General features: G+C 40.9%; 1 protein-coding gene across 5 annotated transcripts in view; it reads left to right on the top strand.

Annotated features, from left to right (window-relative positions):
- Positions 1 to 27098, top strand: part of LOC124144274 (tyrosine-protein phosphatase 99A-like) — a 101744-nt gene that overhangs the window by 42261 nt on the left and 32385 nt on the right. For 2 of the 5 annotated variants that reach the window (XM_048396796.1, XM_046513604.2), the window contains exons 3-14: positions 2179 to 2508; positions 8033 to 8156; positions 10708 to 10892; positions 11515 to 11693; positions 12928 to 13042; positions 13699 to 13893; positions 14479 to 14574; positions 16694 to 16869; positions 17689 to 17815; positions 18711 to 18767; positions 22903 to 22914; positions 25936 to 26053. In XM_048396796.1, coding sequence (XP_048252753.1) covers positions 2179 to 2508; positions 8033 to 8156; positions 10708 to 10892; positions 11515 to 11693; positions 12928 to 13042; positions 13699 to 13893; positions 14479 to 14574; positions 16694 to 16869; positions 17689 to 17815; positions 18711 to 18767; positions 22903 to 22914; positions 25936 to 26053 — 1714 coding nt within the window. The remainder of the gene's footprint in view (positions 1 to 2178; positions 2509 to 8032; positions 8157 to 10707; positions 10893 to 11514; positions 11694 to 12927; positions 13043 to 13698; positions 13894 to 14478; positions 14575 to 16693; positions 16870 to 17688; positions 17816 to 18710; positions 18768 to 22902; positions 22915 to 25935; positions 26054 to 27098) is intronic. The other 3 variants (XM_048396797.1, XM_048396795.1, XM_048396798.1) reach the window with 3 other exon arrangements.

Raw genomic sequence — 27098 nt, 5'->3', positions numbered from 1 at the left:
GACCTCTACCTCCATTCACTGCTGCAGACAGTACTAGGACAGAGTGTCTTGACCTCTACCTTCATACACTGCTGCAGACTCGACTAGGACAGAGTGTCTTGACCTCTACCTCCATTCACTGCTGCAGACAGTACTAGGACAGAGGGTCTTGACCTCTACCTTCATACACTGCTGCAGACTCGACTAGGACAGAGAGTCTTGACCTCTACCTCCATTCACTGCTGCAGACAATACTAGGACAGAGTGTCTTGACCTCTACCTTCATACACCGCTGCAGACAATACTAGGACAGAGTGTCTTGACCTCTACCTCCATTCACTGCTGCAGACAAAACTAGGACAGAGGGTCTTGACCTCTACCTTCATACACCGCTGCAGACAATACTAGGACAGAGTGTCTTGACCTCTACCTCCATTCACTGCTGCAGACAATACTAGGACAGAGTGTCTTGACCTCTACCTCCATTCACTGCTGCAGACAGTACTAGGACAGAGTGTCTTGACCTCTACCTCCATACACTGCTGCAGACAGTACTAGGACAGCGTGACCTTGACCCCTACCTCCATTCACTGCTGCAGACAGTACTAGGACAGCGTGGTCTCATCAAAACGATCCATTTGGTCGCCTCTTACGACCAGCATAGTCTGCTGGGGCCCCCATGGATTCAAAGACAGAGAGCTCCCATGGTTTTGTCGCAAGTGTAGGTGTAGCATAGCTGCACTTGACCTAGATCTTTTCCTGGATTCCCCAAGGGGACACATATCGTTGTTCAGCCTGTCCCTGCTGACACACTTTGACTTCAACCAGAGAATTAAATCATGAATCATTCAATCACTGTTAACAGATCACAGGCTAAAACCAGATCATTACAATGGATTTTGTGGGATTTTGTAATAAAAGTTGAAAAGTCTTGTGATGAAAATATATGTTGCTGATTGTTCAAATTTGATATATAATGATTGTATTATGAGTATGTAGAAAGCCTGAGTCAGCAGAATGGCAGCTTATTGTTGATCCCGAGGTGAATGTTTGACATTATTATGTCATGTTGACCCAATGCATGTAAACTACTGTCAAACATTAATTGTGCGTTATAGTCTCAAAAGTTATGAACAATAGTCATGTTATGCACAGTAAGGATAATACCGTATTCAACGTAATAAGCGCCCAGGGCGCTCTCAAAATTAGAAATAGAGGGCGCTTATTAGAATATTATTTTGAGTTGAAAGATCATAAATTTCGTGGTTTATGCTAACAGCCTGAAATGTTTACATGCGACGGATATATTTTTCAAGAATTTAATTGCCCATAATTAAGGGTGATATAACACACGAGTGCGTATTATACACGAATAAAAAAGTCTTGTGTATATTGATCAATCGGAAGGGGTGCTGATTGGGATTGTTCACTAGCCAATATATTAGCAAATATCGCCGTGGGCGCTTATTAGAGCGGGGCGCTTATTACGTCGAATACGGTAATTGCTTTAGAAAAAAGACTGATATATGTACATTTATAGCTGATCCCAACTTTCTATTGACATTCTTGCCAAGTAAATATGATGCATGTCATTTAACATTAGCACTTTGACTTTCTAAGACAGTATCCATGACAACATGAAGAAACATCTGTTATTGCAACCTCCTCATAATGTTAGGGGACCCGTGAAGATCTGGGGTAGAATAGGTCTTCAGCAACCCATGCTTACAGTAAAAAGCGATTATGCTTGTCATAAGAGGCAACTAATGGGATCAAATGGTCAGGCTCGCTAACTTGGTTGATGCATGTCATCGTATCCCAATTGCGTGGATCGATGCTCATGATGTCAATCACTGGATTGTCTGGTCCAGACTCGATTATTTACAGACCGCCGTCATATTTCTTTAATATTGCCGAGTGTTGCGTTAAACAGCAAACAAACAAAAATTGAAAAATCCTATGTTAGGTAATATAGTGTATTTGTGAAGTTACTAGATTTTTGACATGGGTACAATGTGTGAAGCCCATTTCTGGTGTCCCCCGCCGGGATATTGCTGGAATATTGCTAAAAGCGGCGTAAAACCATACTCACTCACTCACTATTTCAAAAGTTGACAGTTGAGGTATTGTATGAGATGGAGAGATTCTGCAAGTATTTCTCGTCATCAAGAGATATCTAACATTTTTGTCTGGTTTCAGGTGTGACAGTGGGTGAAGACATTACAGTACACGCGACCACAGACAACAATGTGACTCTGAAATGCACCAAAGTGCGTGGGGACGAGAAGGTCGGAGGGATCCTGTGGTATAAAAATGGCGTCTTCTTTGCATCAAAGGGAAACAGCAAGAAGATCAACTTTGCTGACCCAGCCTACAAGGATAAGACGGACATATTGGAAGATCACAGCTTAGTGTTGTACACGGTCAAGGTCAGGGACACAGCCAATTACACATGTAAAGTGTATGTTGAAGATTCCCAGAATGCATCAATGAAAGAAAGGAACGTCACCCGCAATTTAGTTGTGCAAGGTTTGTTAATAATAAGTATTGTTTTCGTTAAGTTGTTAAGGATTTCCATATTTTTCGGTTTATAAGATTTAAGAAGGGATTATCTTTTTCTGAAGGATTCAAATGGACTTGGTAACATTTAGCCCCAGTTTAAAGCTTTTAAAGGAAGACAGCATTCCCCTCTCTGGTGTGTGTTTATGGTTATACCGTATTCGACGTAATAAGCGCCCCACTCTAATAAGCGCCCACGTAGTTATTTGCTAATATATTGACCAGTGAACAATCCCAATTAGCACCCCTTCCGATTAATCAATGTACCTATTTATTCACGTTAATACGCACTTATGTGTAATATGCACACTTAATTATGGGCAATTAAATTCTTGAAAAATATATCTGTCTATACATAAACATTTTAGGCTGTCAGCATAAACCACGAAATTCATCTTTCAACTTTTTTCACTAAAATAATATTCCAGTAAGAGCCCCCTATTTCTAATTTTGAGAGCTCCCTGGGCGCTTATTACGTCGAATACGGTAGGTCTACACACTGCTGACATTTGACCGTTAGATTGATTTGAGCTGCAGTATTTGGGTCCCAAGTTCAGCGGTTTCCGTAACGATGTGACTGCCTTTAGTAGCTTCTTATATGTATAACTGGACACGTGCAAGTGTTCCTAGATCTGTCAGGATGCATTTTAGAGGGAAATTAAAGAACATTTAAATTGAACCGAATGTTAAAAATGGGGGCTGAGAGTTTTACGATTGAAACTGAACTCGTTTTAGCATGCATTCATGTTTGTCGTTTTGGTACGTGAGAACAACTGACGTCATGTACGGTCACGTGTCTTTCCATATAAGGATCTACTACTACTACTTGTGTCTAACTGTGGTATTGATAGACAAACGTAGCAACTTTATCATTTCCGAAAAATTGGAATATATTTCGTGCGTGACAAGTGAGAACCAAAATTCGCAACACCAACCAACTATATAAGTGAGTAGTTATTTCTTCCGATTGTTTGATAGGTCACAGCCGGCAGCCGATGATGATAGCTTTAGCATTTGGCGGTGATTCATTTCACAGAATGTGAAGCCCATTTCTGGTGTCCCACGCCGTGATATTGCTGGAATATTGCTAAAAGCGGCGTAAAACCATACTCACTCACTCACTCATTTCACAAAAAGCAAAAAAATCTCTGAACATGAGAAAATATAGTCCTGTCGTTTTGCCACCTGATGCCATGATGATGAGTTTAGAAATATAAACACTTTCAGTTTACATTGAATGCCTATGTTTAAATACAATGTCGAGCAAGCTTTCTAACGAGTTTGACATCCATGTCCGTGGTCCCGGCAAATCAAACTTACCGCAGGGTCCACTGAGTGATTTTGTTTTGAAAAGGTGGGTTCCACCTCCCCTTTTGCCCCCCTAGTTTTAACTGTTTCTGTTTTTAAAAGGGATTTCGTTACCCCTAGTTTTTACTCTGATAATGATATGACGACAAAGGTGCACGTCAAATCCTCTCGCTTCATTTGTAAATAACAAAGTGCGCATGCGCGAAACGTTTTGGATTCGTGAACTTCCATAAATACGATAAGTGTGCCTTCGGTTTAGGGACCCAAATACTGCAGTCTACCCGAGCTGTTGAGTAAGCAGAATAATGAAGATTTGAACGAAACTTGCCAGGATTGCCATTATTGCGTCGCCTAGTTATTTAAAACCATGGTTTTCTGGTGTGAAGAAGTGTGATTTAAAGAGGGACTTTGCTCCGTGGCCTAGTCGAGGTTTAGATGTAGCATCATCCTGTCTGTGTGACCACGGCAATCATAACTACAAGACTGATCTACATCTTAAAATCTGAGTTAACATGAACATGAACAAAGTAAGTTTTAAACAGTATGAACAGTTTTAGAAAATCAGAGGACTAGCGTTAACCTTGTTTCAGTTGTACCGCCTCCGTGGTCTTGTGGTAGAGCGTCCGCCCGGAGAGCGGAAGGTCCAGGGTTCGATCCCGGGCCGCGTCATACAAAAAGACGTTAAAAGATTGTACTTGTTGTTACCCTGTCTGGCGCTCGGCATTAAGGGGCTAAAACAAGGACTGGTCGGCTCGGAGTCAGTATACTGTGTCTGAGTGGGGTATTCATGTTAAACTGCGGCATGGTATCTCAGTGAGCTAGCACTATAAATCGGCATCAGTCCGGACTAGTACAAGCAGCCACACACACACATACACGTGCATGCACGTCGCTATATAAGTGCAATAATCTTGGACGCGACGTTAAACCCAATTTCACCTCACCTCACTTGTTTCAGTTGTTCTCAGAGTTTGTTTCTGATCCTGCTTGAAGAAGACAAAACTGTTTACATATTCTGTCAGTTTTATTCAGTTCCAGTTTGTAGCAAATTGAAGCACTGAGAACTGGTTCAGAATTATAGCCCTCAAATGCCATGTCACAATGAGGACTACCATCATTTAGGGGGCTGTCGGGTAGCCTAGTGGTTAAAGCGTTCGCTCGTCACGCCGACGACCCAGGTTTGATTCCCGACATGGGTACAATGTGTGAAGCCCATTTCTGGTGTCCCCCGCCGTGATATTGCTGGAATATTGCTAAAAGCGGCGTAAAACCTCACTCACTCACTCACTCACTCACTCACCATCATTTAGGGCTGGGAAGGGTAATCTGGGGACTCGGGTCAGGTGGGTACTGTGTAGCACCTGGGTACCCACAGGACTCCCCGGACCCGTGGTTAGTCACGCAATATACTGTTTAGTGTCAACAATTATCTAAAACTTTATGGTTACACTACAAGTCACTAATGTTCGCATTTCTTTCTGACTATCTACGCATTCCTTCTGACTTTTATATGTTTGAATAAAGATAAAACTTCAGTGAACTTCAGTGTATGCATGACCAGATCGTTCAAAATACATTTTGCCAGGGCTAGTCCAGGGTTAGAAACTAACAGTTTTTGTCCACTAGTCCTTATAATGATAACATATAGGATTACTCCTTAAAATGGGCCAATTTCTGCTAGTCCTTAGGATACCTTTACTATTGAGCAGTAAACGTTGGCTACAGGAAACAATTTCTCAATCGGACATCTCTTGAGACCTATAGCAGGTACCTGGGTAGGGTTGGGTAATAGGGGGGTGGGTACCCGGGTAGTAAATTTGGACTCATCCCAGCCCTACCATCATTGGTGTCTTACTTTACCTCAGCACAACTTGAAGACAAGCGTGAATTTCAAAGGCTGTTGGGGATCTTTATGAAACTTGCAAGGATTTCTACTTGCCCCAGTTCCTAGTCCCTCTTTACCTCATCACTAAAGCTCACAGTCCAGAATGTAGAATTGTTTCCAAATCTGAATGCACTGTGAACGCACTGTGAACATGGCGAATGAGTGAGTCAGTGCAAAGACACACTTCATTGAAATAGGGAAAATTTCTGAATTATTTCAAGTGTCTGTATGTCAAAAATTATTTTGAAACTTTATTGTAGCAAGGCAATGGTTTTCAAAACACAAATGACTTGAATATTTGGGGGGGTTGTACTTGGTGAATAATATAAGAAGAAAAAACTGATAGTTGTGCCAAGTTCTGTCGATCAGGAAATAGTCACTGAAAACTGTGGCAGTATTTTTAAAGTGTGCAAGTTTTAATCCACAACCCTGTAAATGAATGTAATTTATTCCATAATTCTCCTGCGGCTATGTAAACAGAAAAGATGGGTGAGTCTGAGTGTGAAGCATGGCTAATTTCATGTCTGCACTGTTTGTTGTTTAAATTGGAAACAACTTTTCTGACTCTAATTTGAAGATTTGTGTTCCAGCCTATCAATTCTGTGCAGTTATTTTGAGAGAGCATGACAGATTGTTCACAGTCTCCATCACATCATGCACCTTTCCGTCTCCATCTTCTTTCATCATCAACTCCTTGTCGTTTCTCTCAGTCATAAACTTTGTCTTCTTGAAGTAATCCTGTCAGACAATAGAATTAGTTTGTTTGTTTGTTGTTTAACGCCGCAACTCAGCAATATTCCAGCTATATGACGGCATCTTCAAATAATCAAGTCTGGACCACACAATCCAGTGATTGACATCATGGGCATCGATCCACGCAATTGGGATCGATGACATGCATCAACCAAGTCAGCGAGCCTAACCACCCAATCCCATTAGTCGCCTTTTACGACAAGCATAGTCGCCTTTTACGGCAAGCATGGGTTGCTGAAGGCGTATTCTAACCCGGATCTTCACGGGTCTAGATTTTAATTCTGCACAGCCTTTAGACTACTCTCTTTACTATTGTAGATAGTTGGTAGCTGTTGCCAAAATAACTTTGACCTGTTAGGTTGTAGCAATCCAGTGCATGGCACATTGAAACATGTGATTTGGTGCCCAATGGCTATGTATTAAGATGTGTCTGAGCAGTTAGTTAGGGCAGTGGGTATGGGTTGGTTTGTTACCATCCTGTCTGGGTTTGGTGCCCAACACGGATTCATTTTCAATGATCATTCCAAGGTCTACCTAGCACTCTACTGCCCTGTTCTTAAGTTTTAAAAAATGTATATATGTCTGATGGTAAGTAAGTAAATTTGGCATTAATTCGGTATCTGAAATTTCAACATATAGTGATATTTTTAAAGTTGAGAACCTCAACTGCATGCAAAATTGTTTTTTTTCACATTTATTTTTAATATCAGTGAACTACTGGTGTATAATTTCATGGTCATAGAATATTTCAATTACCGTATTCGACGTAATAAGCGCCCCGCTCTAATAAGCGCCCACTGCGATATTTGCTAATATATTGGCGAGTGAACAATCCCAATTAGCACCCCTTCCGATTGATCAATGTACACAAGACTTATTTATTCGCGTATAAAACGCACCCATGTGTTATATGCACCGTTAATTATGGGGAATTAAATTCGTGAAAAATATATCAGTCGTACATAAACATTTCAGGCTGTCAGCATAAACCACAAAATTTATCTTCCAACTCTGTTTTTTTCACCAAAATAATATTCTAATAAGAGCCCCCTATTTCTAATTTTGAGAGCGCCCAGGGCGCTTATTACGTCGAATACGGTATAAGGAATTTTCTTATCATCTTTCAAACTGTTGCTCAATCTACATTACAGATTGTAGACTCCCGGTATCATTTCTGCAATGTTCCATCATCATTATATTGTCGGGAACAGTTTCAACTGTTGATTATCCGATGAAAACTTTGGTTCTATGAATTTGTTTATCTTTTCAAAATCTGTGTGTGTTATATTTGCAGTAACTAATTCTGTCTTAAGAGAATCAGGTGAAACTACTATTATGTTTAATGCATAATTCTTTTATTCTTGAAAAGAAAAGAAAAATGAGATGGAAAATCTTTTTAAATTCATCAAGAAAACAACCCTCCTTTTCTAACTGCATGTGTGTTATACTGTTTGAATATGTGTTTAGCAACCAAAGTTTTCAATATTAGTCATAGTTACATTGACAGATGCCGTCTAAATGTGCTCATGTTGACTGATTATGTTTTAGATGTTCCAAGTCCCCCGGGGAAGCCGAGAATCCTTAACATCGAGTCTCGCGAGGTGAAGGTCACCTGGGACAAGAGTGCCTCAGATAACAACAGTCCTATATCTGTCTACATCCTCCATGTTAGGTGGGTGGCTCGTATTTGAGTGGGTTGTATTCTTAATTCAAACCTCACACTTCTGGGATACAGGAGAATAGTTCCCAGGTGAGGTGGAAAGGGGTTTAACGTCGGGTTCAAGATTATTGCACTCATAGAGCCAAGCGAGCCAACCAGTCCTTGATTTAGCCCCTTAATGCTGAGCGCCAGGCAGGGTAATAACAAGAACCATCTTTTAACGTCTTTTGGTGTGACGTGGACATAGATCAAACCCCGGACCTTCCACTCTCCAGGCAGACGCTCTATCCGCAAGACCACAGAGGTGGTAGTTCCAGGGTACTTTAGGCCAACTTTTTTTTGAAGGGGGGTACCGGGTATGTATTTTTGGCAGGTTGGTCGGTTGAAACCTAAAAAAAAAGAAATTTTCAATTTCAAATATCTTTCTTTCATATCCTCTCGCAAGTTTTTAAGATATATTTTGAACAGTTTTTATTGTGTTTTAATATATAATTTATATTGAGAGCGACAGAAAATGAATTATTTTTTTAAAAACATTTGCTTAGGCTAAAAAAAATAATAGTCTTGGTTCTCAGGCACCACACGCAACATCATAAAGTTCGCCACCGTTTTGTTTTTATTTCCATTTAAAAAAAAAACACACCAAAAAATCCTTAAATATTCCAAGTCCAATGGTAGTCAAATACTGTATTCTAGTATTTTACTTATCAAGAAATACATTTATGTAGGGAGGCCCTTTCCCAGGTTGATTGTACACCATTGTTTATTGATTACGCAACTGTTTATTGGTTACATACTAGTTTGAACAACCCCCCTCTCCCCATAAAAAGACACCACCCACCCGCACTAAATTTTCAAAAACCATTGCCTGAGAATCAATTCTTTTATTTGTTTAAGCTTTATGGCGGAATAGAAGAAAACAATGCTTTTTTTCCCTTCACATTTCAACTTTTTGTAAATGTAAAACCTAGTTTAGAAAAATGTCTGCTCACAAGTGGCATCTGATTAATATATTTGTACATTTTTGTCCCCCACCCCGCGAAAGTGCGTACGTCCCACCTGTTTGTTGCCGCGATATCTCAAGAACTAAACTCTGGATTGTCTTCATATTTGGAACTATGGTGTATATACAGACTCCGCAGACACCAGTCGGTTTTGGTGACCTTGACCCCATTTTCAAGGTCACAGCAGGCAAATCTGCTTTTGGAGTTGGTAAACGGTGTTGCCGCAATATCTCAAGAACTATTCGCTTGATTGTCTTCATATTTGGTACTATGGTGTGTATACAGGCGGGGGACATTTCGTCACTTTGTGACAAATACTTGTCTTACTAGACATCAATATATTAGAGTATCAAATATTACAGTAAACTGGAGCCTGTTACATAACTAGTACTGATTGTACCTTGTGGGGTGAGAAAAGCTCCTTGTGTTGTAAGAGGTGACTAAATGTTTTTGGTTGGTCAGGCATAGTTACTTGGTAGATCGAAGTCATTTTACAATAATTAAATTTTCGTTGTGTTCATGCAAATTCCTGCATTCTGATTAGCTGAATTGATCACGTGTTATTGCATTCATTTCCCAATGAATGTAAAAAATTAAGCCACGCCCACCGCGGCGCACTACTTTTATTACCGCGGAATGTCGGGGAATCCCAATATTACAGTCGAGGGAATTCCCTTTCTGCTCACGTGTATCGTCATGCACAGGACATTTAGCGACTTTCATGCATATTCATTTTCCAAACAACCCTTTGAAACCGAAGGCCGAAAACGAATGAAACAGCAAACGTGCAGGCTCTCTCGCCTATTTTTTTCCCGCTCGTCACGGTTCAACTTTCATGTCTTCGGGTTTCATTTCTAACTAGCATTTCTCCAACTGTGTTTTACCGTAATCAGGGAAGTAATGTTTGAATCAGCAGTAAATGACCATGTTATTTGAAACAGCCGCCTTCTCTCGGTCGACATATTTTTTCCGTTTCGTTACAGTCGGACTGTTGCAGTTCTTTTCGCCTCTTGCCTTACAGGTCTAATGAACATTGTTTTAATCCCACTCTCCGTTGATTGGCTACTGACTGTGTAGGCGTGTCAAGTTATGTGCATAAATTAAACGATCACCTGATTCATGTCACGCCACTGTATATATTCCTACACCTGGAATGTTTATCAATGTCGTCATTTTTGTCTGTTTTGATATATGCAACTGTTTTGGGTTAAACTATTGTAGATAAAACATGTTTAACATTGTCGAATTTAATTATAAGCATTGACTGTATATTTTTTTCGGTTCATTGAGGTATGAATCGAAAAACCGATGTGCAAACTTTTGTAAGAATCCGCTACGCGGATTCATACAGTTTGCACATCGGTTTTTCGATTCATACCTCAATGAACCGAACAAAATACAGTCAATGCTTAATTGAAGACCGGGGCATTGCTCATAATATTGACCAAAGGTTTGCCTGGTTTGATAATTTTTCAGACCATCATGATATAGCGGGAATATTGCTGACTGGTGTAAAACAACCGACAAATAATTCTGATTGTCCGCTGTCCATGTTTCAGTAAGTGCACGGTAACACAAGGCCCGCCTGAGGAGCGGGACGTGGTGGTGGGTGGGTCAACGCTGGAAATCACCGTCAGGGAGCTCAACCCTCACACCTGCTATCAGGTCAAGGCTCGCGCCAAGAATGGGGTTGGACGCAGTGAAGATAGCAGTTTCAGTGATATGTTTTTAACTTTAGAAGAACGTAAGTACAGAAGTTTAGGGATTTGATTTGTTGATCCAGATGAACACAGTTTTTCGAATATGTTGAATATTTCAGCTTGTGTCTTTATGAAGAAAAATAATTCTGCATCTTCTGGTGTTGAACTTATGGTTTTAAGAAAAAAAATTGATGACTTAAAATGTTTCTTTTGAAAGCTGACTTTTTGTTGGTCACAGGTGTGCATTTCTGGATGATTTATGCTTTTTAGTCCTTTTTCGTCTACAATGCTAGAAGAGTTATCTCCCCTTCTAATGATAATTGACATGGCTGATAAGTTTTGTCGAACAGTTTTCTTGAATACTGTGGTGTCAAGTTTCTTATGAATTTGGCATTTTCATTACAATGTTACTATCATATGGAGATGGCATTCAATTATTTTCAATTTGATCCCTAAATTATGGTCTGAATCCTATCATTGTTATGTGATCTGCAATCAGCCGTGTCTGAAATTAAGCCTCAAGTCTGAAACTACAGGCACTCTTATTTCCTTTGCTTTAGTTAGCATAAATTATGATTCTATTGGAAATGATGCAGAAGGTCACTGTGGCCAGTAGATTCAATAGTTTAGGGCACAGTTTTTGGGACCTTGTCGATCTTCCTTCAGCACCCTCGGAACCCCCGTTCAGCGTAAAGGCTGACAGTCCGGACAGCACTGAGGTGCATGTCCAGTGGAACCACATCCCAAAGAACAAGCTGAACGGAGAACTGAAGGGATACGAGTTGTCCTACAAGGCCCAGGACGGACAGCCGGAGAGAGTTCGCCTTGAGGACCCCACCAGACATGTGAGTGACGATAGTATTTTTTAATTTTTTGTTTGTTTGTTGTTTAACTAACGCCACACTCAGCAATATTCCAGCTATATGACGGCGGTCTGTAAATAATCGAGTCTGGACCAGACAATCCAGTGATTTATATCATGAGCATCGATCCGCGCCATTGGGATCGATGACATGCATCAATCAAGTCGACGAGCCTGACCACCCGATCCCGTTAGTCGCCTTTTACGACAAGCATAGTCACCTTTTACAGCGTTAGCATGGGTTGCTGAAGACCTATTCTACCCCAGAATCTTCACAGGTCGAGTGACGATAGTAGGACAACAGTCAATATGGAGTGACGATAGTAGGACAGCAGTCAATATGGAGTGACGATAGTAGGACAGCAGTCAATATGGAGTGACGATAGTAGGACAGCAGTCAATATGGAGTGACGATAGTAGGACAGCAGTCAATATGGAGTGACGATAGTAGGACAGCAGTCAATATGGAGTGACGATAGTAGGACAGCAGTCAATATGGAGTGACGATAGTAGGACAGCAGTCAATATGGAGTGACGATAGTAGGACAACAGTCAATATGGAGTGACGATAGTAGGACAGCAGTCAATATGGAGTGACGATAGTAGGACAACAGTCAATATGGAGTGACGATAGTAGGACAGCAGTCAATATGGAGTGACGATAGTAGGACAGCAGTCAATATGGAGTGACGATAGTAGGACAGCAGTCAATATGGAGTGACGATAGTAGGACAGCAGTCAATATGGAGTGACGATAGTAGGACAGCAGTCAATATGGAGTGACGATAGTAGGACAGCAGTCAATATGGAGTGACGATAGTAGGACAGCAGTCAATATGGAGTGACGATAGTAGGACAGCAGTCAATATGGTTTCCCGTGTTCACACTACAGCTTCACTGTGTTTTCAGTCATATATTGTGTGTCATCGTACACCGACAGCATGGATCGTTGCTCGCAATATCAATCACTGGATTGTCTTGTCCAGATTCATAGCTGGAATATTGCTGCAATTAGCAACAAACAAATTAGATTTGTTGATCTGAATTAATAGTCTCTTTAACATGTTACATATTTCAGTTTCTTCCATATTTTGAATTGGGTTTTTTTCTGCATTATCTGGTGGTTTGAATGAAAAATGATGACGTAAGATATATTATTTGAAAGCTATTTAGTCATGTTTCATCTCCACTGCTTGAAGAGTGTGCATGTATTACAGAACATGGTGCTGTTTGGGCTGAAGCCTTTCACCAAGTATGAGATTCAGCTGAAGGCATTCAACAGTGTGGGTTCCGGGCCCCCTGCTAACGTGACTGTCCGAACAGCGGAGGGAGGTAAGAATAATAGCTTTTCTGTATCTTGTTCTTGTGGGGGGCACAGGTGGCCCAGTCGTCTAAGGCGCCATGATTCGCTGTGCAGAGTTGCGTCCCTTGGGCACGCCAGAAACCTATGATTGTGGGTTCGAATCCCGGTTCGCCCCGATTATGTTTCTAGGTTTGTCAGCACCCCGTGCTCGTGGGTTTCACCGAAGTGGTAAACGTCTGAGACCTGCATCACTTCGGGCTTTCCTCCCACATTAAGCTGACACGCCGTGACATAACAGGAATACTGTTAAAAGCGGCGTTAAACCCAACTCACTCACTCACTCTTGTTTTTGTGCCCGTGAAATACAAGTTAGTTGTAATTACAACGAGACAATGCTTCCTGGTCTGGTGTAGATTTCTAGCCTAAGTCTAAACATTGTAATGATTGCCCTGTATGAAATTAAGACATTGTCAAAATTGAACTACTCAGAAACCTATGTCAGCAGATGTACAATGTCTTGTCTTGGATGAAACTACGGCTGCAGTCCGGTCCTATTTTGATTGTTTTTCTTCAGTCAATGAAGAATTCCACAACAAAGTTGTCATATTCTGCAGTAGTTACAATACACTCTTACTCTGGACTATGACTGCCTTGTCCACACTGCATCTGACCTTATTTCCTACAGTTCCAACCAAGCCCCGAATCACACACATCACCAATCGAATGTCCAAGTCCTTCTTTGTTCACTGGGAACCACCAAAGACACTCAACGGGCGCCTGGAGAAGTATGAGCTGCAGTGGAGCTACAACAGCAGCTCAGCAACTCGCATCATCCAGGGGGACCTCAACAACCCAATGTCTGCCTTCATCAGAGATCTAGGTTAGTATAGGAGTTGCAGTATGTGTATCTGTGAACACCATCTTGACTTCCTACAATGAACGGCGGTCGGGTAGCCTAGTGGTTAAAGCGTTCGCTCGTCACGCCGAAGACCCGGGTTCCATTTCCAACATGGGTACAATGTGTGAAGCCCATTCTGGTGTCCCCCACCTTGATATTGCTGGAATATTGCTAAAAGCGGGTCACTCACTCACTCACTCCTGCAATGAACATAGTGTGGATTCCAGGATAGAGTATTTTTTCAGTACCCCACAACAAAATCTGGACAGATGCAATGTATAATCAGACTGATTTTGTCTTTGTGAATTTATTTGTGATGTCTACCACTGATTAGCCAGCTGAACATTTAATTACTTACCGGCCACATTAATTTTGATGTCTTCCTTGGTGATTGTATGTATCTTGCAAAGGTTCATAACTAAATCACAAAGGGCTTTTTGTTTTACGTCCTTCCTTTTCATTGTAAGCCTGTTGAATCCTTCACATACTTTAAGTATAAATGCTTTTGTATCTGTGTGTGGGTGGGGACTTGTCATCTATTTCACATCACTATGTAATTATATTCAGAGCCCTACACGGAATACAAGATCCGAGTGGCTGCCTACACTGGGGGTGGCAAGGGCAAGTTCAGTGACGACTTCCCTGGAATCACGGATGTGGAGGGTGAGCTTTCATTCTCAGTGAAGCAGACATTGGGATTTAAACTAATAATTATTGCCCTAGAGACTTGTGCATGTCTACCCTTGTGTGTTTAGGTACGAACTAGTGCCCCGTATATCACCATCTTCACTGTGTACTGACCAATATTCCTTGTGTGTTCAGTGCCCCATATATCACCATCTTCACTGTGTACTGACCAATACCCCTTGTGTGTTCAGTGCCCCGTATATCACTATCTTCACTGTGTACTGACCAATACCCCTTGTGTGTTCAGTGCCCCATATATCACCATCTTCACTGTGTACTGTCCAATACCCCTTGTGTGTTCAGTGCCCCGTATATCACTATCTTCACTGTGTACTGACCAATACCCCTTGTGTGTTCAGTGCCCCGTACATCACCATCTTCACAGTGTCCTGACCAATACCCCTTGTGTGTTCAGTGCCCCATATATCACCATCTTCACTGTGTACTGACCAATATCCCTTGTGTGTTCAGTGCCCCGTATATCGCCATCTTCACTGTGTACTGACCAATACCCCTTGTGTGTTCAGTGCCCTATTATATCATCATCTTCACTGTGTACTGACCAATACCCCTTGTGTGTTCAGTGCCCTATTATATCATCATCTTCACTGTGTACTGACCAATACCCCTTGTGTGTTCAGTGACCCGTATATCACCATCTTCACTGTGTACTGACCAATACCCCTTGTGTGTTCAGTGCCCTATTATATCATCATCTTCACTGTGTACTGACCAATACCCCTTGTGTGTTCAGTGCCCTATTATATCATCATCTTCACTGTGTACTGACCAATACCCCTTGTGTGTTCAGTGCCCCGTACATCACCATCTTCACTGTGTACTGTCCAATACCCCTTGTGTGTTCAGTGCCCCGTACATCACCATCTTCACTGTGTACTGACCAATACTCCTTGTGTGTTCAGTGCCCCGTATATCACCATCTTCACTGTGTACTGACCAATATCCCTTGTGTGTTCAGGTCCTAGTGCCCCGTATATCACCATCTTCACTGTGTACTGACCAATACCCCTTGTGTGTTCAGTGCCCCGTACATCACCATCTTCACTGTGTACTGACCAATACCCCTTGTGTGTTCAGTGCCCCGTATATCACCATCTTCACTGTGTACTGACCAATACCCCTTGTGTGTTCAGGTCCTAGTGCCCCGTACATCACCATCTTCACTGTGTACTGACCAATACCCCTTGTGTGTTCAGGTCCTAGTGCCCCGTACATCACCATCTTCACAGTGTACTGACCAATACCCCTTGTGTGTTCAGTGCCCTATTATATCATCATCTTCACTGTGTACTGACCAATACCCCTTGAGTGTTCAGTGCCCCGTACATCACCATCTTCACTGTGTACTGACCAATGCCCCTTGTGTGTTCAGTGCCCTATTATATCACCATCTTCACTGTGTACTGACCAATATTCCTTGTGTGTTCAGTGCCCCGTATATCACCATCTTCACTGTGTACTGACCAATATCCCTTGTGTGTTCAGTGCCCTATTATATCATCATCTTCACTGTGTACTGACCAATACCCCTTGTGTGTTCAGTGCCCCGTATATCACCATCTTCACTGTGTACTGACCAATACCCCTTTTGTGTTCAGTGCCCCGTATATCACCATCTTCACAGTGTCCTGACCAATACACCTCGTGTGTTCAGGTCCTAGTGCCCTGTACATCACCAACTTCACTGTGTACTGACCAATACCCCTTGTGTGTTCAGGTCCTAGTGCCCCGTACATCACCAACTTCACTGTGTCCTGACCAATACCCCTTGTGTGTTCAGTGCCCCGTACATCACCATCTTCACTGTGTCCTGACCAATACCCCTTGTGTGTTCAGTGCCCCATACATCACCATCTTCACAGTGTCCTGACCAATACCCCTTGTGTGTTCAGGTCCTAGTGCCCCGTACATCACCATCTTCACTGTGTACTGACCAATACCCCTTGTGTGTTCAGGTCCTAGTGTCCCGTACATCACCAACTTCCCTGTGTACTGACCAATACCCCTTGTGTGTTCAGTGCCCCATATATCACCATCTTCACTGTGTCCTGACCAATACCCCTTTTGTGTTCAGGTCCTAGTGCCCCGTACATCACCAACTTCACTGTTGTGGGCCTGAACAGTGTGTATATACAGTGGGAGCCCCCGGATGTCTTCTACAAGACCATCAACAACTACTTCATCAAGTGGTGGGATGTGGTGGAAGCCTCTTACTACGAGGACAGGCTTATTGATGGAACTGAAACCGAGGTGAGCTGGTCCTAGTGACATGAGTTCTGTACAGACTCCATGCTTGTGAGAGCTGTCTTATGTGGATTGGTTGGTTGCAATGTGTGACCTGCTGGACTCTGTCAGTGTACAGGGAATTAATTACCAGTTGACTACGAGGCAATGGCCCAAGCAGGTCAAACATGGCCCCCGTCAGGTGACCGTAAGATGGTCAATAGTCAGGCAGCCTCTCTGACAGATCTGGAGGTATCACAAGGGACTTGGTTGATGCAGGGATTACAAAATAAGTGCCTTGGCAAGAAAATTTTGTAATTTTGTTCAAACTTGGGATTTTGTCAAATTTCTTAGTTTCTTAAACTTAAAGGTATTTCAATATTGAATTCAATGTCAAACTCAACATAAAAACCTCTTCAGCTTTATATATCTGTTATATAGAATAGGGTTGAATAGCGGCCTCTGGGCAGGTCTACAGAAATCCCTGGTGTACCCTGATGATTTGGCCTGTTGTTCATATTGTTAACCACAGGTTTGCATAGCCCAAACTTGATTATTAGTAGGCTTCAATAAAACATTCACTCACTCAAGGTGGTGTGGCCAAGCTTTGTGGCATAGATGATTCTAGGGCTGGGATGGGTAACTAGGGTACCTGGGTCGGGTGGGTACTGAGTAGGACAGGTCGGGTAATAGGGGGGTGGGTACCCGGGTAGTAAATTTGGACTCGTCCCAGCCCTAATAAATTCACTAACTGTCTTTGCAACAATTCTGTATTGGTAGGGCTTTAAATATGTTGTCTTCAAGTGTATATTTCTAACATGTTTAATTATATGATGTTCTGTGTAGACAACCTTAGAAGACTTACCCATCAATGGCCGTTACCGCTTGAAGATTGCTGGCGTCACACATGGGATCTTCAGCAAGACACACTATGTTGGAGAGTTTACCGATGCCACAGAGTTTGTTCTAGGAGGTATGAAGACACTACTCCCCCCACAACTAATAATGATAATACAGAGCCTGCATATTACAAGCTTGTAAAAAGCTTGACTCTTTATTTGCTGTCTTCAGGATTTTGTTCCAATGAAAGCTTTTAGCTGCTCATGTATAGCGGATTCTGGAATTGTGCATAAAATAATACCATGCATGTGATACTTTCATATCTCCAAATTGAATAACCAGAGTTATTGTAAAGAAAGGCAATGTCATTTTTAGACAGAATATCACGAAACTAATATTGTAGAGGAATATGTACCTATTCTAAAACTGGCATGATCATACAATTCATTCATTCATTCATTCATTCATTCATTCATTCATTCATTCATTCATTCATTCATTCATTCATTCATTCATTCATTCATTCATTCATTCATTCATTCATTCAAGTGTCCATCTTTCTCACATTCTTTTCAAGCCCTAAAATGCTGTTTCCTATTACAACAGTTTATAAATATTGCAAGGGTGAAGATCATGGGTAAAGAAAGTATATATGTTTCAAAAATGCAAACAAAAGCTGTCAAACAGTTGATGGAAACATGAAATTGGTATTCATTCATTCATTCATTCATTCATTCATTCATTCATTCATTCATTCATTCATTCACTTATTCAATCATTTACTTAGTCATTTATTCATTCACTTATTCATTCATTACATTCATTCATTCATTCATTACATTGTCATTCATTCATTCACTCATTCATTCATTCACTCACTCACTCATTCATTCATTCATTCACTCTAATACAAGCATCTTGTGACAACTCATCCTGATTACACTATCCGACTGTCGCAACTGTCCCCTCATTCGCCTGTCTTTCTGCTAATCGATAGTGTGACACTAGTGGTATTTTATGATTTGTAGGGAGTCAGTCTGATATTTCACGTGGTGTCGTGGATACGGAGATAATTCGAGACCATGGTAGGTGGATGTTGTAAGGTATTGTCTGGTCCACACTTTGTGATATGCTGATAGTCACCCTCAGTTTGCTCTGAAGGCTGTCATAGGTGGATGTCGTTCAGCCATGGATGGTCACAGTTTTTCACTCCAGTCTGCTAACCCTATTGTACAGGTTGTTCATCCTCTTCATCCTCAAAACCATTTGTTCCTGCGATGTTAGGGGGCACGGGTGACCCAGTCGTCTAAGGCGCCGCGATTCGCTGTGCAGAGTTGCGTCCCTTGGGCACACCAGAAACCTATGATTGTGGGTTCGAATCCCGGTTTGCCCGATTATGTTTCTAGGTTTGTCAGCACCATACCTGTGCTCGTGGGTTTCACTGAAGTGGTAAACATCTGAGACCTGCATCACTTCGGGCTTTCCTCCCACATTAAGCTGACACGCCGTGATATAACTGGAATACTGTTAAAAGCGGCGTTAAACCCAACTCACTCACTCACTCACTCTTGCGATGTTCCTGTATTGTCAAACTAGACATTTAGGATGTTTTAAAGAGTTACAAGAATTATCCCCTGTGGTGATTCCTGGTTAGAATAGGTCCCCAGCAACCGAAGCTTGCCGTAAAGCAAAATAGATTGGGTGGTCAGGCTCAATGACTTGGTTGTTTTAATATCATCATCATAATTGTTTATGTCCTGTATATAGAGCAAAATCATAATGTCAATATGTTAGTATGCCATGTTGTTCGCAAATCACTAAAAAATGTCAATATGTCCTTATATTTTGAATACGTGACATTCCATTAATAATGGGGGCGGTCGGGTAGCCTAGTGGTTGCAGCGTTTGCTTGTCACGACGATTCCCGACATGGGTACAATGTTTGAAGCCCATTTCTGGAGTCCCCCGCTGTGATATTGCTGGAATATTGCTAAAAGCGGCGTAAAACCATACTCACTCCTTCACCCCATTTATAATGTTATACATTGATTGGACGTGAGGCAGTGAGGTTACACTACAGTGGCATCATAGTTTAAAGAATGTTGTGATGCTGCTCCCATTCACTGCTGCCGTAAGCAATAAACGACCTGTCGTAAATTGGGAATTAATTTGCCGTCTATTTAACGATTTGACTTTCAGTCTTTAATACTCAGCTTCATCACTTCATATTTGTGATAGATTAACTTAGAATATGTTGTTAAACACCAGCCTGTGCCTTGTCGACTAGCCAAAAGTCTGTCAGCTAAGAGCCCAAAAATTGATGAGAATGGACATTACGACATAAGTCATATTGCTTTAATATTGCTGAGAGTACTTGTAGCAGGGCTTGAAGTTATCCCACATATGGCATTTTCACCTTGTCAGCTATCTGACAGGGTTAACCTCTTTGGGAGCTTCTTTAGAATACGGTACCACAACTTTTGTGAGGATGATCTCTGCCATAGGTCACATGCCTCAAAGACAAGCAACCAGTTTTTGTAGGAATCCATCGGACGCAAATTTACAACCTTGGGATTTTTTGTCTGACAGCTAACCTACTGAGCCACGTCCACACGTAAATTTAGTTCAAGTTTGAGATGTTACAGAACTAAACGGACGGGTGGAGTCATCTCACAGATGACAACCTTACCTTATCAACCTGCTGACGGGGTTAACTTCTTTGGTCGATAGAATCAGAGGGTCTGAATCCATGACGGGCCTCTGTTAAGCAAAATAACAAACCAAATTAAAGAACACCGATCTACTGACACCCCTTTACACTCAGGAAGAAACAACATGGTTTTGAGGATGGTTTTCTGTAGCATTTAGACATGGTTCCACTGCCTGTGTTTGGCTAACTCAACATCTTTATTATTTTATTATGCCGTGGCTTCCTGTGTTTCACAATCAGACACATTTCAGAACAGTAGCCTATAAAGGCTCCATTCCACAAAGCCATCTTAGCGCTAAGACGAATGTAACTCCGATACTTAAGCATTGACTTTCGACAGTCATAGCACTACGATGATCTTAAGCCTATGTTAAAGTATTGGAGTTACGATCGCCTTAGCATTAAGATTGCTTTGGTGAACCAGACCCTGAGCAGTAGCACAAATGACTTGCTGCAAAATGTAAGAATTGTATACAGCAAGCTTCTTTTACCGCCGGTAATCATTTCGGAACTAAAAACAAACTGTCTGTGAAACATGGCTGTGGTGTTGCAGTGTGGGGGGAAGAATCTGTACAAGACAACAGTTTGCATGGTGTTTGTCTCATGATGGCACATTCTGTGTTCTAGCACCACTAGTCGTAGTCCTTGCCCATGTCTTGCAGTAGACCTGTAGTGTTTCCTTTGAAACAATACCCTGGGTTTTAGATTCCTTTTCCTTGTTTATTAGTAGTGTTGGGCTTGTGTTGGAGATTTATTTCCTTTCTTATCGTGGTAGGATGGTGTCTCATCATCTCTCCACTTAGTAGTGCACATACTTGCTTCTGAATCATTTTATCTCCAAGAAAAGTTTGCACATTTCTTCGAGAAATTATCCCCAATTTTGTGGTATATTATTTCATAAGATTTGAATTATTACATTGATTCTCTAAATTTTACTGTAGTGCTCATGTATTTGAGATGAGTTGGGTATTTAAATTTCTTTTGAATACGTTTGCTGTTTGAGAAACATGGAATTATGAACAAATTTTTTCAGATACCTTCATGTGTTAACATACACTCGTAACCTTGTAGGAACTGATTTTTACAGCTGAGCAGTAGTAATTTATTATATAGACATTTGGATGTTACTGAAATTGACATTAAATAAGAAAATGCATTTCCTGTTTCCTGAACGCTAGTGCACCTGTCAATTTTTTGTTATGGGTAGTGCCTGTTTCTCATCTTATGCTTCAAGCTGACATTTCATTATTTCTCCGATCTATATATCATCATTCATTGTTGTCATGCCTCATTGAAATGTTTGGATGTCTATCATGTATTGCATGTTCAATCCAGGATCTTAGCTCCGAGCTCATCTTTCTGTGGTGGTGTTTTAAGCCTCAGGGCCCTGTTTCATTAAGCGATCATGATGCGGACTGCTACTTCAGCTGCTAGCTTGTCCAAAGCGCTGGCCTAGTTGACTTTCTCCTGTAGCCTGAACTACCATGAAAAGGCAAAATGTTTCTCATCATTATTTTGAAAAGAAAGGGGTATAATGCATGTTTCCTTGTGATATGTGGACACTCTTTTCATTCCTGGAACTAATGTTGAAGCCTAATCTGACCAGTGAAGATCCGGGATAGAATAGGTCTTCAGCAACCCATGCTTGCCATAAAAAGCAAGATGTGCCTAACGGGATCGGGTGGTCAGGCTTGCTGACTTAGTTGATGCATATCATCGTATCCCAATTGTGTCGATCAATGCTCATGATGTCAATCACTGGATTGTGTGGTCCAGACTCGATTATTTACAGATCGCTGTCATATAGCTGCAATATTGCTGAGTGCGGCGTTAAACATCAAACAGACAATAAAACCTAATCTGTTGAGGCCCATTTTATATGACCAGAATGATGAGGGGAAACATTGACGAGTTTTTATGGCCTAAGTTCAGACTACTCATAGACTGCTATTACGTTGATAAAGTGGCTTGATGCTGAGACCGCTTTGTGAAACACGGCCACTGAATGAATTCAATTTTGATTGAGCAGCTCATCATCAATACTTCATGGTTTTGTATACAAATGCAATTGAGCCCTACACTGTGCATGAACATTAACATTGTGCGAGCCTACCATTGCATGACATTGGGGCAAGATGGGAATAATAATAATTATAATAATAATAATAATGTGCCTATTCATAATGTTCCAAATGCCACCCTCTGAAGCTTGCTCAAGGTGCTACATTGTTACCCGTCAATGGATCAGTATGCACTTGATTTTCATTCCCAGCTCCCTGGGGAGTATACAACCCAAGCTGCCTGCGAGGCGCTAGAAGGCTAATAGTTCTTGGGTGATAGAGGAACTTAATGTATACAAACCAATGAAAGATTGACGATGTGCAGCTTGACCCTCAAGGTTCCTTTATGAAATGTTTGTCAAACATTAGAAATGAATATCCTGGATTAGACATTGTTGTATGAAGTATTTTACTCAACTGAGAGTAACCTGTCATGTCTTCCTTCTCAAGGCCACTATGCAAGTGAGTATATATCCGTGTTGTCATCACTCACGTGGTAATGGGCTTCCATTGACAATCATTCTGCACATTTCATCAGTAGCTGATACTAGCGGAGGTTGACACCAAGATGAGGGACCAAAAATATTCAAAAGCAATAGTCAGTCTCATTATAATCCGATCTTTTACTCCCAAACTATACCTCTCTGCATGAAGATCTGTGGACACCTCCATAGGAAGTCACGACAAGTAAGCAGCATCAAGACTTCTAAATACAAGTAAGCAGCATTGAGACTTCTAAATACAAGTAGGCAGCATCAAGACTTCTAAATACAAGTAAGCAGCATTGAGACTTCTAAATACAAGTAGGCAGCATCAAGACTTCTAAATACAAGTAGGCAGCATCAAGACTTCTAAATACAAGTAGGCAGCATCGAGACTTTTAAATGCAAGTAGGCAGCATCAAGACTTCTAAATACAAGTAGGCAGCATCAAGACTTCTAAGTACAAGTAAGCAGCATTGAGATGTCTAAATGCAAGTAGGCAGCATCAAGACTTCTAAATACAAGTAAGCAGCATCAAGACTTCTAAATACAAGTAGGCAGCATCGAGACTTTTAAATGCAAGTAGGCAGCATCAAGACTTCTAAATACAAGTAAGCAGCATCAAGACTTCTAAATATAATTAAGCAGCATCAAGACTTCTAAATACAAGTAGGCAGCATCGAGACTTCTAAATGCAAGTAAGCAACATTGAGACTTCTAAATACAAGTAAGCAGCATCGAGACTTCTAAATACAAGTAAGCAGCATCGATACTTCTAAATACAAGTAGGCAGCCTCGGGACTTCTAAATACAAGTAAGCAGCATCAAGACTTCTAAATACAAGTAGGCAACCTCGGGACTTCTAAATACAAGTAGGCAGCATCGAGACTTCTAAATGCAAGTAAGCAGCATTGAGACTTCTAAATACAAGTAAGCAGCATCAAGACTTCTAAATATAATTAAGCAGCATCAAGACTTCTAAATACAAGTAGGCAACCTCGGGACTTCTAAATACAAAGAAGCGAAACATATCTGATTTCTGTATGTAGAAAACAAATTGGGGATTTTCTAAAAAATGAAAAACATGGTATTACATTTTTGTGCACATTTTATACATTCTAACGTTTCTGAGCTCCATGGCATTTGTACCTAAACGTGTTCAGTGGTGGTTTTCTTTAGCTGAGATCAAACTTTTCAAATTGAGTTGGTAAAGAAATGAAGTAGTGTTTTAGAAAGCTGACATCTGTCTCAACAACCCATGCTTCCTTCATTTTGGTTGGGCGGTCAAATTCCACTCATGGTTTCTCCTGACATTCTCCGGAGGTGTTGTCAGATCTTCAAGCAAAGCGGTATTATGTCAGAATTAAAGATAGGATTTTGATTTAGATTGAACTTACTGCGATTTCTGAGTGAGAGTTAGTTATGATTGTGAAGTAGATGAGATGTGGAGTGTATGGTGCTATAGATTGACCAGTCTTCTGGCTGTATGCATAACAGACTTGTGAAGACAGACAAGGCTAGATTGATGCCATGTTCTAATAGTGGGCTGAAAGGAATGTCACAGACGAGATCTTCTTTCCCTTCGTTCTGCTGAGCATGTGAATGAAACAAGTGACTTAGTCAGACATTGTGTCATGAAGGAAAAGCTTGCTTGGCAAATTTTAGGAAAATAGTTAAATTTAAATTTCATGGGTCCCTTTTCATCCCAGTTAAAAACACATGCACTTTGCACTCATAAAACGACTTTGTACCTAGCCATTTGCAACTCACATGGCTTAACGCACGCTATTGCCTGGTGCTAAGATCACTTTGTGCAAGTGGGCCCAGTGAAATATAAGTTTCAATTTAATGTTACCGACTCCACTTCCCCAAATGGGTTCAATGTGTGTGGCCAACTTCAGGTGTCCCCAGAAGCTGACTTTACAGTGTAAAGCCATAATCACTCACTCACTCAGTGTACAAGTCTGCTTTGTGTCAACCTCCAACAGATCATGATGTCACCACACAGTATCATTCATTGTTTTTTAAGATAGTGGTTTTCAACACCTTTTTGGGATTCGCATAATTCAGGATCTTTTCTTATGATAATAAAGTCAACTGATTTTTCAACAGTAGCATCTGAATAACTCTCTTGTCTTTTATAACATTCTGTAGATGATGGGTGCTAATTAATACCCAACTTACTTTGCCTCTCTTGGGCAGAGATTACAGGGTAGATGTGCTGTATATGTACTCATAACAGGTTAATTGAAATTCTATTAATTACATCAGTGTTTCAGAGATATTTATCTTTTAAGTTGATTTGATGATTAATTATACATATGAAAATGTACAACTCTATGGGAAACAACTTCTGGTTTATTGTATTTAGCGTCATTGCAATACAGATTCTTATACTGTTATCAAGTCAGAATGGAGTGGAAACACTACTGTTTCAGAGATAATTTTTCTTTCAAATGGATTTGAAGATTAGGATAATGCACAATTTACTCAATTTTTTCATCTTATTTTATTTTGAAGTTATGACATGTAGCAGTTTTCTTTATTTCCTAGATGTTAGCAGCTTTAGGTGTACTTTTTTCTTTGAATTTTTAGATTCCTGTTTATCTCTAAAGTTTTGACCATTCTTATATTTCGTGAAATTCAGAACATATTTTGCTAAATTGACAATTTTAATTATCTATAATAAAATTATTTATAACATGAAATATTCTTCTTTATATTTAAATATATTTTTGGTTAGGATATTTATGGAAAAAACTTGAAATAAAACATCTTCCAATGCCTAATATTTTGTGTGCAAAGCAGGGTAAAGAAATGCATTTATTGTAGCATCAGACAATTAGATGGTGTTGAAAAATATTATCTGGTAACTTGCATGTGCAATGGCATATTTTTTCAGCAGATTTGGCATGATCTGAATTATCCTGAAACTGGAGTTGGTTATCATGTGCAGATAGAGTTGTCTGTATGAGTGGTTGTCATGGCAATGTTTTAACAGATCCCGAGATGGAAAGTGCCAAGAATAAGGAGGAGGTCATGTCCGCCGGTGTCATCGCAGGCGTCATCATTGCAGTTCTCATCAGCCTCATCGTTGTCGTCATCTTTGTTGGCTATAGGTCAGAAACACTGATTTGGAATTACAAATGTTTATGTATTAAAAAAAACATCTCTTGTCATGACGTGATTAAATTCAGTTCCTGACCTGTGAAGATTTCCGGGGCAGAATAGATCTTCAGCAACCCATACTTGCCGTAAAAGGTGACTGCTTGTCGTAAAAGGCGACTAACGGGATCGGGTGGTCAGGCTCGCTGACTTGGTTGATACATGTCATCGATCCAAATTGCGTGGATCAATGTTCATGCTGTCAATCACTGGATTGTCTGGTCCAGACTCGATTATTTACAGACCGCCGTCATATAGCTGGAATATTGCTGAGTGCGGCTTTAAACAACAAACAAACAAACAGTACGTTTCTGTGTTTCAATGTTTTTAGATATTATTTTATTTTGAGTGAAAGGAGTGTATTTAAAAAGATTTTTTCACTACAGAGGAGACCTTGGTTATAATAGGTCCCACTCTACTGCTTGTAATTGATGGCGACTAAACTGGATCTGGTGGTGACTTGGTTGATTGTATCATCAGACTCCGACAGTGTTGGACATTGCTCGTAACGTCAATCACTAGTTATCATTCCATTATTCACAGGCTACACTGATATAGTTGGAATTTGATGAGTGCACTTTTAAAGAACAAACAAAAAACTTTCTTTGTTTTTGCTCTCGATATCATAATCCTGTGCCAATGGAACAAAATAGAGACCACACACTTCATCCAAGTGGGGGGGTGTTAGCCTACTGGTTAAAGCGTTCGCTCGTCACGCCGAAGACCCTGGTTCAATTCTCGACATGGTATGGGTACAATGTGTGAAGCCCATTTCTGGTGTCCCCGCTGTGATATTGCTGGAATATTGCTAAAAGCGGCATAAAACCATACTCACTCACTCCAAGTCTGAGGCATCACAATTCACTGTGCAGGTTTGCGTCCAATGGTCGCACGTGAAACCTAGGATTGTGGGTTTGAATCCCAGTTTGTCCCAATTATGTTTCTAGGTTTGCCAAAACCACATCCGTGCTTGTTGGTTTCACCAAATAGGTAAACATC

The sequence above is a fragment of the Haliotis rufescens genome, unplaced genomic scaffold, assembly GCF_023055435.1.
Source record: "Haliotis rufescens isolate VD_foot unplaced genomic scaffold, xgHalRufe1.0.p SCAF_16, whole genome shotgun sequence".
Classification (NCBI taxonomy): domain Eukaryota; kingdom Metazoa; phylum Mollusca; class Gastropoda; order Lepetellida; family Haliotidae; genus Haliotis; species Haliotis rufescens.
This window is presented reverse-complemented; position numbering and strand designations above follow the sequence as displayed.